The sequence below is a fragment of the Empidonax traillii genome, unplaced genomic scaffold (assembly GCF_003031625.1).
Source record: "Empidonax traillii isolate 1590-97213 ecotype Southwest subspecies unplaced genomic scaffold, ASM303162v1 scaffold527:size1067160, whole genome shotgun sequence".
In the NCBI taxonomy this organism is placed as follows: domain Eukaryota; kingdom Metazoa; phylum Chordata; class Aves; order Passeriformes; family Tyrannidae; genus Empidonax; species Empidonax traillii.
The window spans coordinates 556,769-571,095 of record NW_020955720.1 but is presented as its reverse complement, the minus strand read 5'-3'; the positions used below and the strand labels follow the sequence as shown (position 1 = coordinate 571,095).

The window sequence follows — 14,327 nt, the reverse complement described above, 5'->3', positions numbered from 1 at the left end:
ACTCCTGAATGTTTGCCTGCATAAATGTGCAGGGGAAAGGGATAAAACCAGACTCGCCAGCAACGAGCAATGGGATGGCACACCAAAGTTTGAGGGACTGTGTGCCAGTGAGGTCCTCAGTCGGCTACACAAGGCACTGGGTACAAGGAACTGCACCTGAAATGTTTCTACACTAATGCACACAGCACAAGGAACAATCAAGAGGAGATTAGAAGTCTTGGCTCAGTCCCAGAGATGCACCAGCATTGGCATAGGCAAAACCTGGGGGGATGAATCCTGTGACTGATGCGCTGTGATGGATGGTTACAGGCTCTTTAGGAGAGATAGGCAGGGCAGACAAGGTGGAGGAATGGTGTTGTACATAATGAAAGGGCTGGAATGTACAGAGCTTCCAGATGGTGATGGCACAGCTGTGAGCCTTCGGGTGAGGATTACGGGACAAACAAATAAAGCAGATGTCATTGTGGGAGTCTACTATAGGCCACCCAGATAGGATGATGACACCAACAAATTAGTCTTTAAGCAATCAAGAAGTACCTGTAGATCAACACAGCTGATACAAACAGGTCCAGAAGATCCCTAAAACACCTGTACTTCTTGGTACAGGTGCTATGGGGACTGACTAGGAAAGGTGCCTTCCTTGATTTGTTGCTTGTTAACAGACAGGGTCTCGTGGATGAAGTGGTGATTTGGGACCATCCTGGCCACAGTGACTGTGAAACAATCAAGTTTAAAATCTCTGCTGACAGGAGGAAAAGTGCCAGTGAAACTTCAGCTCTGGATATGTAGTAAGAAGAATTCAGGCTGCTCAGGGAACTAGTTAGTGAGGTCCCCTTTTGAAGATGCTAGGGTCCCTCAGTGATGGTCAGTTTTTAAGTGCCACCTCTGAAGAGCATAGGAGTGGGCAATTCCAAAATTCTGGAAGTCAAGCAGCTGAAGTAGAAGGCTGGTTTGGCTGAGGTGGAATCTTCTGGAGCTAAGGTGAAAAAGGAAAAGTGTATGGCCAGTGGAAGCAAGGCTGGGGGACATGGGAGGACTTCCGAGATGCTGGAGTAGTGGACAGCCAGACTGCCAATCACATGGCCACTGCTTTGCTGGGAAGTTAAGCAGAGGTGGCTACTACCAGGATAGGAGAGTGCCAGGGAGGACTGCCTTCTTGCTTTTGCCCCTTTCCATTTTGTTTTTTCTTTTCCATTCCTTTCCTCCTTACCCTCCCTGGCCCTGGATTTTGTCATCCTCCTTCCAAAGCATCCTCGTCCACAAGGAGGAAATTGGCAGCACGGATAGACGTGAGAGTAGGGCCATCTCCGCACCCTCTTTTTGTCCCTCCAGCGCCTCCTACACGCCTCTGTCGCCGGCCTGTAGACTGGGAGATCACTCATTTCTTGCGTTTCCTTGGCATGGGTGTGTGAGGGAGGCCTTTCTGCACAGCCAAGGTGGTGGGGGCGGCGTTCCGTCATCCCGTCCGGGGAGCTGGGACAAGTTCCCCGGGCCTGGAGCCTGTGTGATGCTGCAGGCGATCGTCTGCCCCGGGGAGCTAAAGGCCAGAACCAGCCTTCTGTCTGGACACCTTTTGTGTGGGAGCAATCTCTGGAGATGTATTCAGTACTGGAGGTTGTATCCTAATTTCGCTGCTGGACTCCTGAAAGAGCACGACAGTGCTTTTACACGGGAAGGAAAGCACCTAGCCCCGCTGCGGACGACGGACCGCCCGAGAGAGATGTAAAGGCCAGCAAGACCTTTTCTGTCCTGGAAACTTTTGTGTGGGAGCAATCCTTGGACGTATACAACACTGGAGGTTATATCCAAAAGTCCGCCGTGAGCTCCTGAAAGGGCACGACAGTGCTTTAACATGGGAACGGAGAGCACCTAGCCCCAGCGCGCCAGGCGCAGACAACGGGCTGCACGGGGGTAAAGCCTTCCGGGCGGCGGTGGGAGATGAGGGCAGGAGGAGTCAGGGCGCTGAGGGCGGTGCCGTGGGTGCCGGTGGGGCGGGAGGAGGGCTGCCCGTTTCCCGGCGGAGCCGTCAGCTGACGCCGCCGTTTCCTGGCCGTGCCCGCCATGCTGCGGCTGCTGCTCCCGCTGGCCGCCCTGGCCGCGCTCCCCCGGGCGGCGGTGAGTCCCTCCTCGCCTCCCCCTCCCATAAGCGCACCTGGGGCCGTGGGGGTCCGGAGTGGCTGAGGGCTGGCAGGGGCCTCCCCCGGCCGCTGGAGGGAGGCGCTCCGCCCTCGGTCCGTTTTTTGGTTAAACCGGGAGCGATGTGGGGCTCGTGGGCGGCGAGCGGGGCGCGGGTGCCGCGGTTGTGCTGCGCCGAGGCGGAGGTCCCGGGGCTGGGGCAAGGAAGGGTCCGTGCCCTTCTCCCGGGCAGGCTGTGTGGAGCTGGGGAAGGGCTGGCGGTGGCACCCTCGGCGGGGGGCGGGGTGTGGGGATGGCCGGGGTCGTGCCCGGCCCGGAATGGAGGTGCCAGCTGTGCTCCGGTCAGCGCCGGGGCTCCCTGCGCTCCCGGGGCCGTGCAGTGCAGGGCCTGGCCGAGCTGCCCGCAGCGGTGCGGGGACCGGTGCCGACACCCCATTAGCAGATCCTGTGGGAAAACTCGCTATTCCTGTAGTGTGTGAGAGGAGGGAAAGGAGTTTTTCCTGTTCTTCGTCGACTCTGTAGTAGGCGCTTTGTCCCCGTACCCCCGCCTAAGGACAAATCCTTGGTCTTGACAGTCTTGTGGCTCAATGCCTCGAGTTTGAGGCAGTGTGTCGCTATTACCTTGGTAGATGTTGCAGTTGAATCGTGCGCAGGAGGTTAAAGATGTATGAAAAGGAGCACAGCCTCATGTGGGACCTCTGTGGAATGGGTGACAGTAAATGTGTGTGTGGGTTATGGCTGAGCCTTCCAAAATTCTGAAGAGTGGTGGGTAAGAGGAATGGAGAACCAGTACTCACCAAATTTGATAGTATTAGCAGTCCTGGGGGATTGAATAGATTAGTTGTTTAAAACAGATTAAATACTGTAAAAATATATAGTGAGTTTCAAGAATTTCCTACCATGTGAGGTTGTAGAAGCAGACAGTGTTCACAGGATTCAAAAAAAAAATGGATTTGCCAAATTTAAATGTATCCCTAGCCAGAAATGACTAGGCAAGGATTTGCTTTCTAACATCCCTAGTGCAGCAGCTTTGTCAGCTGGAGGAGTATGAGGGAGCAGACCACAGATAGTGGCCAGGTTCATGTCATTTCTTTAAACAGCATTTCTTTTTGCTGTTGTCCAGACAGAATATTGCCTGGTATCTCGGGGACCTATGGACTTGGATCAGTAGATCAGTAGAGCATTTTTTATGCTCTTATCCTTCCTACCTTTGTTTGTTTTCTGTAGAGGCCTATGTGTAAAATAGTAGTTTTTTAATACAAGAGCATGAGGAACTGAGGGCGGCAGACATAGTTTCTCTTATCAGCCCACATTTCCCTGACACAAGCAATGAGGAAAGGGGTCCTTTTAAAACTTGGTCTTGTCTTCAAAGTAGAGCAGGGTCCTGTTAACGCAGAGGTGCTGATGTTCTTTTAGAAGAAAAAAGAACATTATTTGTATATGCTATATATATATACGTATATATATATATGTATATATATATATGTATATATACAAACACATTTGTATATGCTACAAATAAACAACCTGGCAAACTGCAGTTTGGAGACTTCTGGGCTCAAGCTCACTGCTGGGCCCCCCAAGGCTGCTTTTGTGTCCCAGTTCTGAGATATTTTTGGCTGCAATGATTGCTTGCTTTTTCTCTAGTTAAGTGTGGACTGAGAGACAGGAAGTGTGTTGAAAATAAACAATATGCCACTGCATGATTGTTATGCCAGACATGATCTCTATTGTGTGTTATAGAAGACCATCCAAACTTTTTTCATCTACAATGAAAATGAAACAGTAGGTTTATTTTAAATAGAAATATCCATTAGTAGAAACACTGTGACTCTGAGCAAAATACAAAGCAAACCAGGGAATTCTGGTGCAATTCAAACATAATTGATGCTTGTTTGTTTGTAATCTGTGAGCAGACGTGGTAGACTCTGCTCCCTTCTAAAGAAACAGAGTGTGTGATGTGTTTTGATCCCTTTTCAACTAATCCCTGTTAGACCAGGATATGCTGAAATAGGCGTTGAGACTTGGAAACTGTACATGTAGTGGAAGTGATCTGGAAGCGAGTAGCAAAACACAATGTGAGTTTCACTGATCCTACTGATTTTCAGGGCTTTGGAGAAGTCTGATTCGCAACTGCAGGCAAGGATATCTGCTGATACATCATCTGCAGTTTCTGGGACCACAGTTGCATCTGGTAGCTGTTCCAGTGGGGATTTCACTGCTGCTGTAGCATGTGTTAGTAGAACCTCTTGCATTCGGTAAGAATGAGGTAGGGTGATGCCTGCTTTTCAGATGGAGCCAACTGCTTGGGAAGAAGAAGAGAAAATACGTTAAATTAATATCAGAAACAGCTTAATCCCAGAACATGTATGAAATTTCCAAATGCTATAATCATTGTTTCCAGGACTCATTGCATCCCTGTTGTGATCTATTGCCATCTACTATAAGGAAGTCTTAATGAGAAAAGAGCATATGAAAAAAAAAAAAAAAAGGGTGGGGGAGGAATCATAGAGGGCTACAGGCAGGGAGCTTGGAAGGGGACTGCCAGAATCCAGTCTTTTCTGTTGTCTGATTTATTCCACATCAGGACATCTCCTCTGTGTCTTTGTAACAGTGATTCTGCATGACCCAGCATCTCGGGTAGTACGTAGAGTAACAATCCTTTATTGCAGTCTGGGAAAAAGGGAATGTATGTAATATTTTAAAACGGCTCATACTGGTTCCTGGTTGCAGGCTTTGTTGACCCAAGGCATCCCTTCATAACCACATTATTGCCTACTGGAGACTTCTGCAGAACAGAAGGGAACGGTCGGGAAGCAAAGATGATCTCCTTCAAGCAACTGCCCCTTGAAGCAAAGGCTGCAGTGGCTGCAGGAGTGGTTTTCTTCTCTATGATGCTGTCACGGAGTTATCTGGTAGAAAAACTCGATCTCAGGATGCGGCACTGGGTCCTAAGGCTGCAGATGGCACTATTTGCCAATACACTCATGCTGATGGGATCTCTTCATGTTTGGAGAAGCACAGTCACCATGTTCACCAGGTCTTCAGCTGCCAGCTCCCTCTGTTTCGTGCTGTGGAAAATAGCTGTGTTCATGTTTCTAGCTTTGGCTCATTCAAGCTTCTTTACGTTGCTATTTCTTGTTGCAGAAGAGCCCTATTTCTTTTCTTTAGCTGCCTACACTTGCCTGGGGGCCTATATCATTCTCATCTTCTTCCTCTTCACTCTAGGCTCTGTAGAGCAGGCTTACAAGTTCTTAGTGGGGAGAGGCGCTAAGGCAGGCACTGGCAACAAGAACAGAACAGCAATGAAACCAGTTTTGGCAGTCATGCTGACTCTTGTGCTGACTGTTGTCGGGCTGTTAAATGCTTCCCAGCCTCCTATTGTGAATTCAGTGGAGATTCCAGTTCACAAGCTACCCTCAGCAATGACTAACCTGAAAGTGGTGTTGCTCTCAGATATCCATCTGGGCCCTACTGTTGGGAAGACCAAGCTTGCCATGATAGTGAGAATGGTTAAGGCTTTAAAACCGGATATCACAGTGATTGTTGGGGACCTGACTGACGCTGAGGCAGAGATCATACGACCTGCTGTTGAGCCTCTTGGAGAACTTGATTCGCCTTTGGGGACCTACTTTGTCACAGGAAACCATGAGTACTACACATCAGATGTTAGCAACTGGTTTGAGCTGTTAAAATCATTTAACATTCAGCCACTGCATAATGAGAACGTGAAGATTGTTTCACCAAAGAGCACTGATGACTGGTTCTGCCTGGCTGGCGTGGATGATATTGAAGCAGATGTATTACGCTACTCAGGACATGGCATGGATTTGAAAAAAGCTCTCAGAGGTTGTAGCAGTGAGCATCCAATAGTGCTGTTAGCTCATCAACCAATTGCTGCAAAGTGGGCCCTTCAGGAGAGGCCAGACATAAATTTAATTCTTTCTGGCCATACTCACGGAGGGCAGATTTTCCCCCTAAATGCTGGAGCTTATCTGCTGAATCCATTCTTTGTTGGCTTGTACAAAGTTGGGCAGAACACCTTTGTCTATGTCAGCCCGGGGACGATGTACTTCGGAATACCCATGAGGTTGGGCAGCAGAGCTGAAATAACGGAGATAATCCTACGTTCTGCTTGAGTTTCCCATTTGACAGACTTCTACCATTCTTTTTTTGGTCAGTATATTGGCTCTTCTGCTGTGAAAGCAAATCCTTTTTCAGGGAAGCCAGAGAAGATGTGTTGGGCTGAACTTCAGCAGATTTGGTTAAGTTTGAGCAGAAAACACTAACTGTATCTTGAGCATATGAAAGAAATTTGGGGCATGTTAAAATACTGAAGAAGTTAATTCTTTTGAGTTCATTATCACCGAGATTCTGCACTGAAAGCTAATGCCGATGTCACGGAGATAATGTGTGTCCTGTGCATGTTTAGTAATATCCGTTTCCTGCGTCTACTTCATGTTCCAATGTTTGCTATCCATCAGGCAGCTGCCTTATCAAATCTTAGGCAGGCAAAGTTCTGACTTCATGCAGTGAAATCGCTCGTGCATGTTTTGCAGAAGGGACTACAGAGTGCCCACTGAGTATGCAAAATCTAGAAGTCTTATGCTAGAAATGTTATGGGAAGGGAATAGTTGAGGTTTTTTTTTTTTAATTGAGGCTGGGTATCCTTATCCTTCTAGCTGTCTGCAACATGCACTTGGGCTTCCAATCTGTGCTTATTAGTACAGTAAGTTGCCAGGCATCAGTTCCTGAAATACAACTTTTTCCAGTTTAAAAGCTGGTGAGACTGACATCAAAGGATGAAAGTAGCAGTCATTCTCAGGCATTTCCCCACAATAGCTGGGCATCTAGTAATTACTTACTGAAAATAGCTCTAATAAAAGTAAATGGGAAAGAAATTTCAAAATTAATTTCTGTTGCTGTCTGAGCATGCACTACCTCCTGATGTAGAGCACAAAATCCGAAGCTGAAATACTAAGTGTCTTTTCATTCTGTATTTTTTTTTCTTTCTGCCTAATTTCTGCTCTGTCCTTTTTTCTCTTGCAAGAGTAAGGAGATGCTATTTGAAAACAATGCAAATAAGTTAATGCTTGAACTTTGTTTAAAGGCTTTAATATTTCAAGTAAACTGTGTCCTTTTTTTATGGAGACTAAACTCAGCAGCGAGTGACTTTCCTTTAGAGCATTTGCATATCATTGTCCTGGTTGTCTGTAGCCACATGGCTTCTCTTGCTCTGCCTTTCTGCCCACCAGCACCTGAGTTCCTCTCAGGCAGACCCATATAGCATGGGGCAGAAGAGAATAGCTTTAATGTGGGAGACTGAGGATGACAAGACCAGAACTGAGGTGTTCAGGCTTTTCCTGTGTTCCTGTGAGAACCTGAAGCACACAACCATACACACTTCTGTTTTGTTCTTCAGTTCTTCTTTTGAAGGAGGTGTATTTGAAAAGTACCATAAGCTTTGTAAAGTTGAGTTTTTCTCTAAGTTAATAAATTTTGAAGTTTCACTTCATCCTCTCCCTTCAGCCCTCCCCCAGGCAGGGTTTCTAACTGCTAGGCTGGTTTGGATCCTGTTTTTATGTACAAGTATCTTGCATTTTTACTCAGGAATATAGAGAAATACTGTAAATGTGTCATGAAGGTCAGTGGAATTGTTGGAGAAGTCAGTGCTCTTTTAGTCTGAAAACTGAACACCTGACCAGCCAGTCTCTCTACTTGCCAGACTAGATAATTTCTGTTTCCTGACACCTATAATTTTGTAAACTGGTTTTTTTTTATGCTTGTGAGATGATACCTGCTTAAATATCCTCAAGTTTCCGTGTGTATTTAACGCTGCCCACTGTCTGCGTGTGGGCAGCGAGTGCCACTACTTTGCAGTTGGTGGCATAGTGTCAAATGGTCTTGGACAGGGAGAATTTTGATAACCTCTAACCCTCTGTTTACTTACCAACATGCCTTCAGTTAAAAGCTTTTCACTTGTTGCACTGAGCGTTTTACCATGTAAAGAAGACTAATTGTTAAGCAAGTTTGCTTAACAGGAGGCATTTGTCAGACTGATTTTAGATGGTGTCAGTTTTTAGTGAGTTGCTAGTATTATTTTTTCTTTTTTTTTTCCTTGCCCTTTTTATTCCTCTCTTTATTCTGTCCAAATGTGTGCAAAAACCTAGCTGAAGGGGTCCTTCCCTCCCAGGATTTCTTAATTATTTTGTATGTGCCTCTCCTGGAAGATTGTTTTATGTCCTTTCAAAAGCCTATACGCATCCTTTTAGGAGTGGTCATATTGTCATTTCATAAATTTATTTTCTCCCACTGTAATTTAGTTCTTGTTCAGTTTGTTTTCTGTCTCTCCCTCTGAAAGCTTGTTTGCTTGATGCTTACTTATTACTTAAAATGTTTTCTTTCTGTGCCAAAACATTTCAAAGCCTTTTCTTATTTTGCTTTTCAAATATGAATGGAAAGTGTCCTAGATCAACTTTCTTTTGATGAAAGGAATTAGCTGTTTCTGAAATCTAATAGAGCAATATCTAACTGTCCTTCAAGGTTCTTCCTATACTTTTTCCAATTTGACTTGAATGTCCACAATGTAGACCCTTGTTCAGTATTCCAAATAAAGAAAAATTGCTGTGCTGCTTATTTTGTAATTTTTTTTAATTATTTTTTTTTTTAATTTTTTGTGTGTATGTGGAATGTATTTTATCTGGAGAACTTAACTAAATGAATATGTATTTCTTTCTATAAAAGGCCAGTTTATTGAGGGGCAGGAGGGGAGTTAATTACTGTCAGAATTAATAGCAGAATAGATTAGTATCATCACTTTGTGAAAGTTATATTTATTATATTGTATAATTACTATAGAATGGATTAAAAATATGTAAGATGTGATTATAACAAATGCTTTAAATGTTGGGATTTAATAAAATTTTATTCTTATATCAAGAAATATGTCTGTAATGACCTCTTTTTTTGTACCAGTATATATTGTAGCAGTTCATGCTGCACAGTTTTAACACACTAATTCTGTTTAATAACAAAAAGCTACTGACAACAAACCTAACTAATTTTTGAAAATCTTACACCCACAGTGCTAAGCAAGCCATGGTGAAAAGTGGGAAAGGTAAGGCCACTATTAAATTTTCCTGAAGCATATTAGGAGAAAAAGGTGCAGGCTGAAGAGATGAGGATGTGATGCAGATAAAATGACCCCTGCAACGAAAGGTTACTAAGAGGATTTTTTGAAAGGAGTAGAAGTGGTTTGTGGTTCTCAATTTTACTTAAGCTTTGGGGTAGGGGAAGGGCTGTTTTGTGTTGAATGGTCTAGATAAGAGAGGCTAGGAATATTCACAGGTGGAGAGGTTTGTTGAGGATTTGTATCCACATCTGCTTGCTTTCCAAATAAGAAGAAACCTCTGCTTTGTAAATTTGGAGAATGAGAGATTTTAGCCACTGTTAAATAGATTTGTGTGTTGAAGATATGTATTTCTTTGTATATCAGGAGACATACACATTATAAAATGTCAAAATAGCATTAAGATTGCAAAATAAATGCTTCATTTAAAAAAGGACAAATTCTTTAGTTCTTCCCTTTTTCATGTGAGTATGCTGTGAAGAAGTAAGATGCAAAATTGCCTCTAAGGATTTGAATTTTCAGCTGGCACTGATGTGATTTGATATGAATGAGCTGGCATCCCAAACAGGGCTATTAGGGTGTGTCTGTTGAATCGGCTCACCAGATGAGCAGACCCACTACCCCATCTAGAGAGGTAGAGTGGGAATGAATTCCCTGCATATTCACAACCATGAGTATGCAATGTTGACAGAGCTAGACATAAACTCATGATGAGAGCTCTCTTGTTTTCATTGCAAGCCCTGGGTCATGAACTGACAATAAAATAATGTTGAGTAATTGATCATGAGTGGAAGTTTGTTTACAATGGGTGATGAATGAGGTGAATTGGAAGTTCTCTGGAATCTTCCTCCCTCTCTTTATCCCTGTAATAAAGCGGTGTCAGGAAGCATATGTGTTGGGAAGGTGACTTACAGCTTTAGAAGGAAGACTTCTAAAGGGTAACTGGTTCAATGATGACCACTTTCATAATTAATACCTTCTTTTAATTGTTTTATTGCTTTAAGGCAGCCTTGGTTCTCTGCCAGAGGTGTCTGTCCCTTAGGGTGTGTAAACAGTTGTCTCAACATTCATCATCTCAACAGTTACCTGCCACAAATGGAACAAGTGTGTTTTCCATAGGCCTCTTGAATGTGGTCTAAAGTCTGAATGAGGGGACTAAAATTCTCTTACAGAGGGAAACCACAACAATTTACTTTGACTCTCTTTATTTCCAGGGATAATGACCTTTTAACGTATAATGTGCTTTTATCCTTCGTGATGCCTTTTTTTTTTTTCCCTCTTACAGCATTGCAGAACTGTGTTGCTGCACTTGGGTTCTGATTTTCATTTAGTCACGATAATTTGGAATGCTCAGCTCTGCATTAGTGCTGTGATTTGTCACAGGGCCCTACAGTAAAAACATTTGAAGAATGTGAAAAATCTGCTTGGTGTTTGTAAGGGAGAATTGTTTTGTTCAGGGGTACACACAGTACAGTTCACCCTAGTGCAGCACGCTCAGGAATCAAGATGTAGGTTTTAACTGAAGGATCTGCAAAAAGTCACATATATTTGAACTGAACAGAAAGTAAGCAGCTGGTGCATATCTTAGCATCCTTTGCAGGGATAGTTTACTTGAGGCCTAACAGCCTGAAGTTACTACAGAATCATAATTTCCTATGGAGAATCCCAGCCTTTGAGTTACAGTTATTGCAGAGCAGTTGGTTTATATTTCTGAGCTCTGTAAGGTCCTGATTTTGTAGAGGCCTGGCGTGCCCATACCTTTTTTGAGTCAAGGTTTATTTCAACTTCCATGGAACTTTTTGTTAAGTAATCTTAGGAATGGGTCTGTGTTTACGGAATTGGAGCGTGAAAAGCTTCTGCTGTGCTGCAGCTGGCACATTTCTAGTGTCCTTGCATTTCTAGTGTCCCTGCCAGCTCATTGTTGTGTCTTCTCATATCTATTGTTATATATTGACCACACAATTTCATTTGTTCACTGTTGGCAGAATGTTTTGAATTGCTCTGTGCATTTAGGACATTTTCCACAACTTTTTTTAGGTTTTCTGCAAAAAGATGTTGCAGCTGCAACACACTGTAGTCTTCCTCATTGAAATTTGTAGTCTTGAAATGAGCAACACTCTGTTGCTCCGTTTAATGACAGTCTAGGGATAGGCATGCTTGCTGAATAATTTCATCCTCCCTTTTTCAGGAGAGTGTGTTTTTATTTTGAACCGTATCTGCTAGTTTGTACGCTTGTTCTTTTGCCCTGTGGCACACTGCACTGGCCCCTTTTTGCTTTTTTGTTGTGCTAAGGCTCAGGTGGGCTGTAGGTAGCTAGTGGAGAGTCATTCACCATGTGTTATTTTAGGACCATTGTATCTTCTATTGTGGACAACCCAGAGGTGTCGTATGGACTGTTCTCTGTGTCTTTCAAGGCAGAAAAAAAATTACATCGTGTGTTTGTTTGTTTGTCTTGTATACAGAATGTACCGCCGAGGAGTTTTGGGATTGATTATGATTCCGACTGCTTTGTCAAAGATGGGGAACCTTTCCGTTACATCTCTGGCAGCATTCACTACTCACGGATACCCCGGTACTACTGGAAGGACCGCCTGTTGAAGATGAAGATGGCTGGGCTTGATGCCATTCAGACGTGAGTAGCTGCTGACTTTCCGAGAGATTTGTAGTCCTGGGAGGTGTATGAGAAGTAGTTAAGTGGAATGCTCCCATTTTTACTTGGTTTATTATTTTGTAAGTAATAGGAGAGAAAGCTCTGGAGAAGTGAAGGGTGGTACAGGATGACCCCTGTGAGTGTAAACTGGGGCAATTGGGCAGGTTATAACTAACAGGCAACACCTTTTGCTTCATAACGCAGGGTGCAAATGTGATCTGAAATAAATTGTTGGAATGTGAACTTTGGCAGCTAGGAAACAGTTGTATGTGCTCTGCCTTTGCCAAGGACCTTGTATTCTGTGGTCAAAAGGCAGATCAGGTGAGAGGAGACAATAAGCTATTTAAAGCTCTTTCACCAGGAGCATTTAAATTTAGAAAAATGGTTGGGAACTAGGTGTTCTTGTTTTAAAAAAATAAAAAGCTTAAAAGCTTTCATTTTTCTATGAATACCAAACCCTTAGTCCATCCTTCTTGTCTTTCCTACATCGTGTACTTATTGCAACAGGTGAGGCACAGATTAAAAAGAAAAGGAAGCTTACTCTAATTTTTGCCAAAGCTTTCTTGACAAGGGGGGTGGTGGAGAAGTGTAAGGCACAGTCTTTTCAAGCAATGGTTGTAATTCCCAAACAGGTTTGTTTTTCTTTCTTAAATCAACGCAAGGCTTAGAGCTTCTCTTTAAAACTGCCTGCTTTTGTGCTGTGGCCTCCTGGACAGTGTCGTTTCTGGCAGTGCAGAGCCTGTGGGCCAGGGCACTGTGCTCTGTGGGAGTGTTGCACCACCTCTCCTTCCCCACCCTTGAAATCTGTATTTTTATTAGACCTGCAAGTTGCAGGGCTGCCTTGTACACTGGAGGATGTGATTAGTCAGCGTTAGTATATGAAGAATATACAGCAGTGAAAGAAAAGAGGTTGTTTTTTTCCAAATTTAGGGTTCTCTTTTTTTGTGTGTGTGTATTTTAAAACTCTTCTCTGTGTTGGGATGATGCAGTGACTGGTGAGTGGTTTTTTGGGGTGTTTTTTGTTGTTTTCCATTAAAGCAAGCAAACAAGCTCCGTCTTCGCTCACATTATGTAAGAGAATGGGATTAAGTAACACTCTTGCTCAGGACAGGGTTTCTGGAATTGCCCATGTAATTATTTTTTGCTGCAATGAAAGTAATCTAAAGTGGACCTGAAAATTAATACCTTTTGTTGTTTGACTTGAATGTCAACCTGGATCCAGACAGTGGCTCTGTGACTCCTGTGATGCATAGTGTCTCATACTTCCCTTATGTCTCTGATTAATTTTCCTCCTCCTCCTAAAACCCATTTCCAGCTTTTAAAAACAGTCCCTTCCTTTTTTTGGTTTTTTTTTTTTGAAATTGCCCGTTCGTGTCTCTGCTGCATCACAGGCCTTTCGAGATAGGAATATTTTCTTTCCTGTTCACCCATCACTGTTGTTTATTGGCAAAATTGCTGCAGGGCTATTTTGTTGTGGTTTTTTTCCCATTGCTTTTCCTCTCCTTTATAATCTCCCACTAACAACATCGGGTTTTTTCTTATTTCTTTTCCTTTTTCTTTTTTTCCTTGTTGAAATCTCTGCCTCACTGTTTTGCATTAGCATCCTTCCGCTGTGCAGGAAGGAGTGGAGATTGTCTTGTTCTGCTGGTGCTAGCTGGTCTCTGATGGTCTTGGGAGGGCTGAGTTGTGTCTGTTTTGGCACAGAAGGTGCCGTGCAGCTGGCAAGTGGTCATGGGACCTGTGGCCTGACGTGTTGCTGGATGACAAATGACAGATAACAGTTTTATTACAACCTCCTTTTCTTTTTTGTAAGAGCAGACTGAGATTCTTTAACTTTCTCCCCCATTATTGCTTTTACCTTTGGATTTTTTTCTACTGTGGTGAAAGATGAAGTCCTAAATGTGTCCCTTAGAAGCAGAAATTACACCAGTGCCTTGTGTTTTCTACAGGAACGAAATCCATGCATTTTTCCATTTGATACCAATCTCTCTCTCTTCCTCTCTTGATGCTAAAAAAAACGCTTCACCCACCAAAAACTCCTTTTGTTTTTCTTAGAAGTTGGCCAATAATCCAGCCTTACTGCTCTTTATTATTTGAGATAAAGTGATAAATGTTTATTACCCTGAACAAATCTGCTGTGGTTTTGTGTGGTTTTGTTAAAAAATGGAAATCAACGTATGTGATTATTTAGTTGTGTTTTTGCTTTCTCTTCTTCTACGTGCTCTTTCCTGGATCAGTAATGCTATTAGCAAGGGACTGTGAAGTCACTCTGGAATGGGCAGCAGCACTGCCAGACGTTCTGGTAGAATGTGGTAGTTGGACTCCCAATCTCGAGGCCACCTCTGAAGATGATGATTTTGCAGCTTGGGGTTTTTCCCATGAGATAGGAAACAGTCTTGCTATAATTTGAAA

General features: G+C 43.6%; 2 protein-coding genes across 5 annotated transcripts in view; both read left to right on the top strand.

Moving 5' to 3' along the window:
• Positions 1 to 2,012: 2,012 nt before the first annotated feature.
• Positions 2,013 to 14,327, top strand: part of GLB1 (galactosidase beta 1) — a 42,960-nt gene continuing 30,645 nt past the window's right edge. The window contains exons 1-2 of the mRNA XM_027897038.1: positions 2,013 to 2,115; positions 11,728 to 11,897. Of these exons, the coding sequence (XP_027752839.1) occupies positions 2,062 to 2,115; positions 11,728 to 11,897 (224 nt within the window). The 5' untranslated portion in view covers positions 2,013 to 2,061. The remainder of the gene's footprint in view (positions 2,116 to 11,727; positions 11,898 to 14,327) is intronic.
• Positions 2,016 to 9,079, top strand: TMPPE (transmembrane protein with metallophosphoesterase domain). Of its 4 annotated transcripts, none has more exons than XM_027897039.1 (3): positions 2,016 to 2,115; positions 4,245 to 4,371; positions 4,870 to 9,079. In XM_027897039.1, exons 2-3 carry the CDS (start codon positions 4,368 to 4,370, stop codon positions 6,273 to 6,275), a joined length of 1,410 nt encoding a protein of 469 aa, XP_027752840.1. In that variant the 5' UTR covers positions 2,016 to 2,115; positions 4,245 to 4,367; the 3' UTR covers positions 6,276 to 9,079. The 4 variants fall into 4 exon arrangements, with proteins under 4 accessions (XP_027752840.1, XP_027752843.1, XP_027752844.1 ...); XM_027897042.1 differs by having other exon boundaries at positions 4,245 to 4,394; XM_027897040.1 differs by lacking the exon at positions 2,016 to 2,115 and adding an exon at positions 2,330 to 2,345.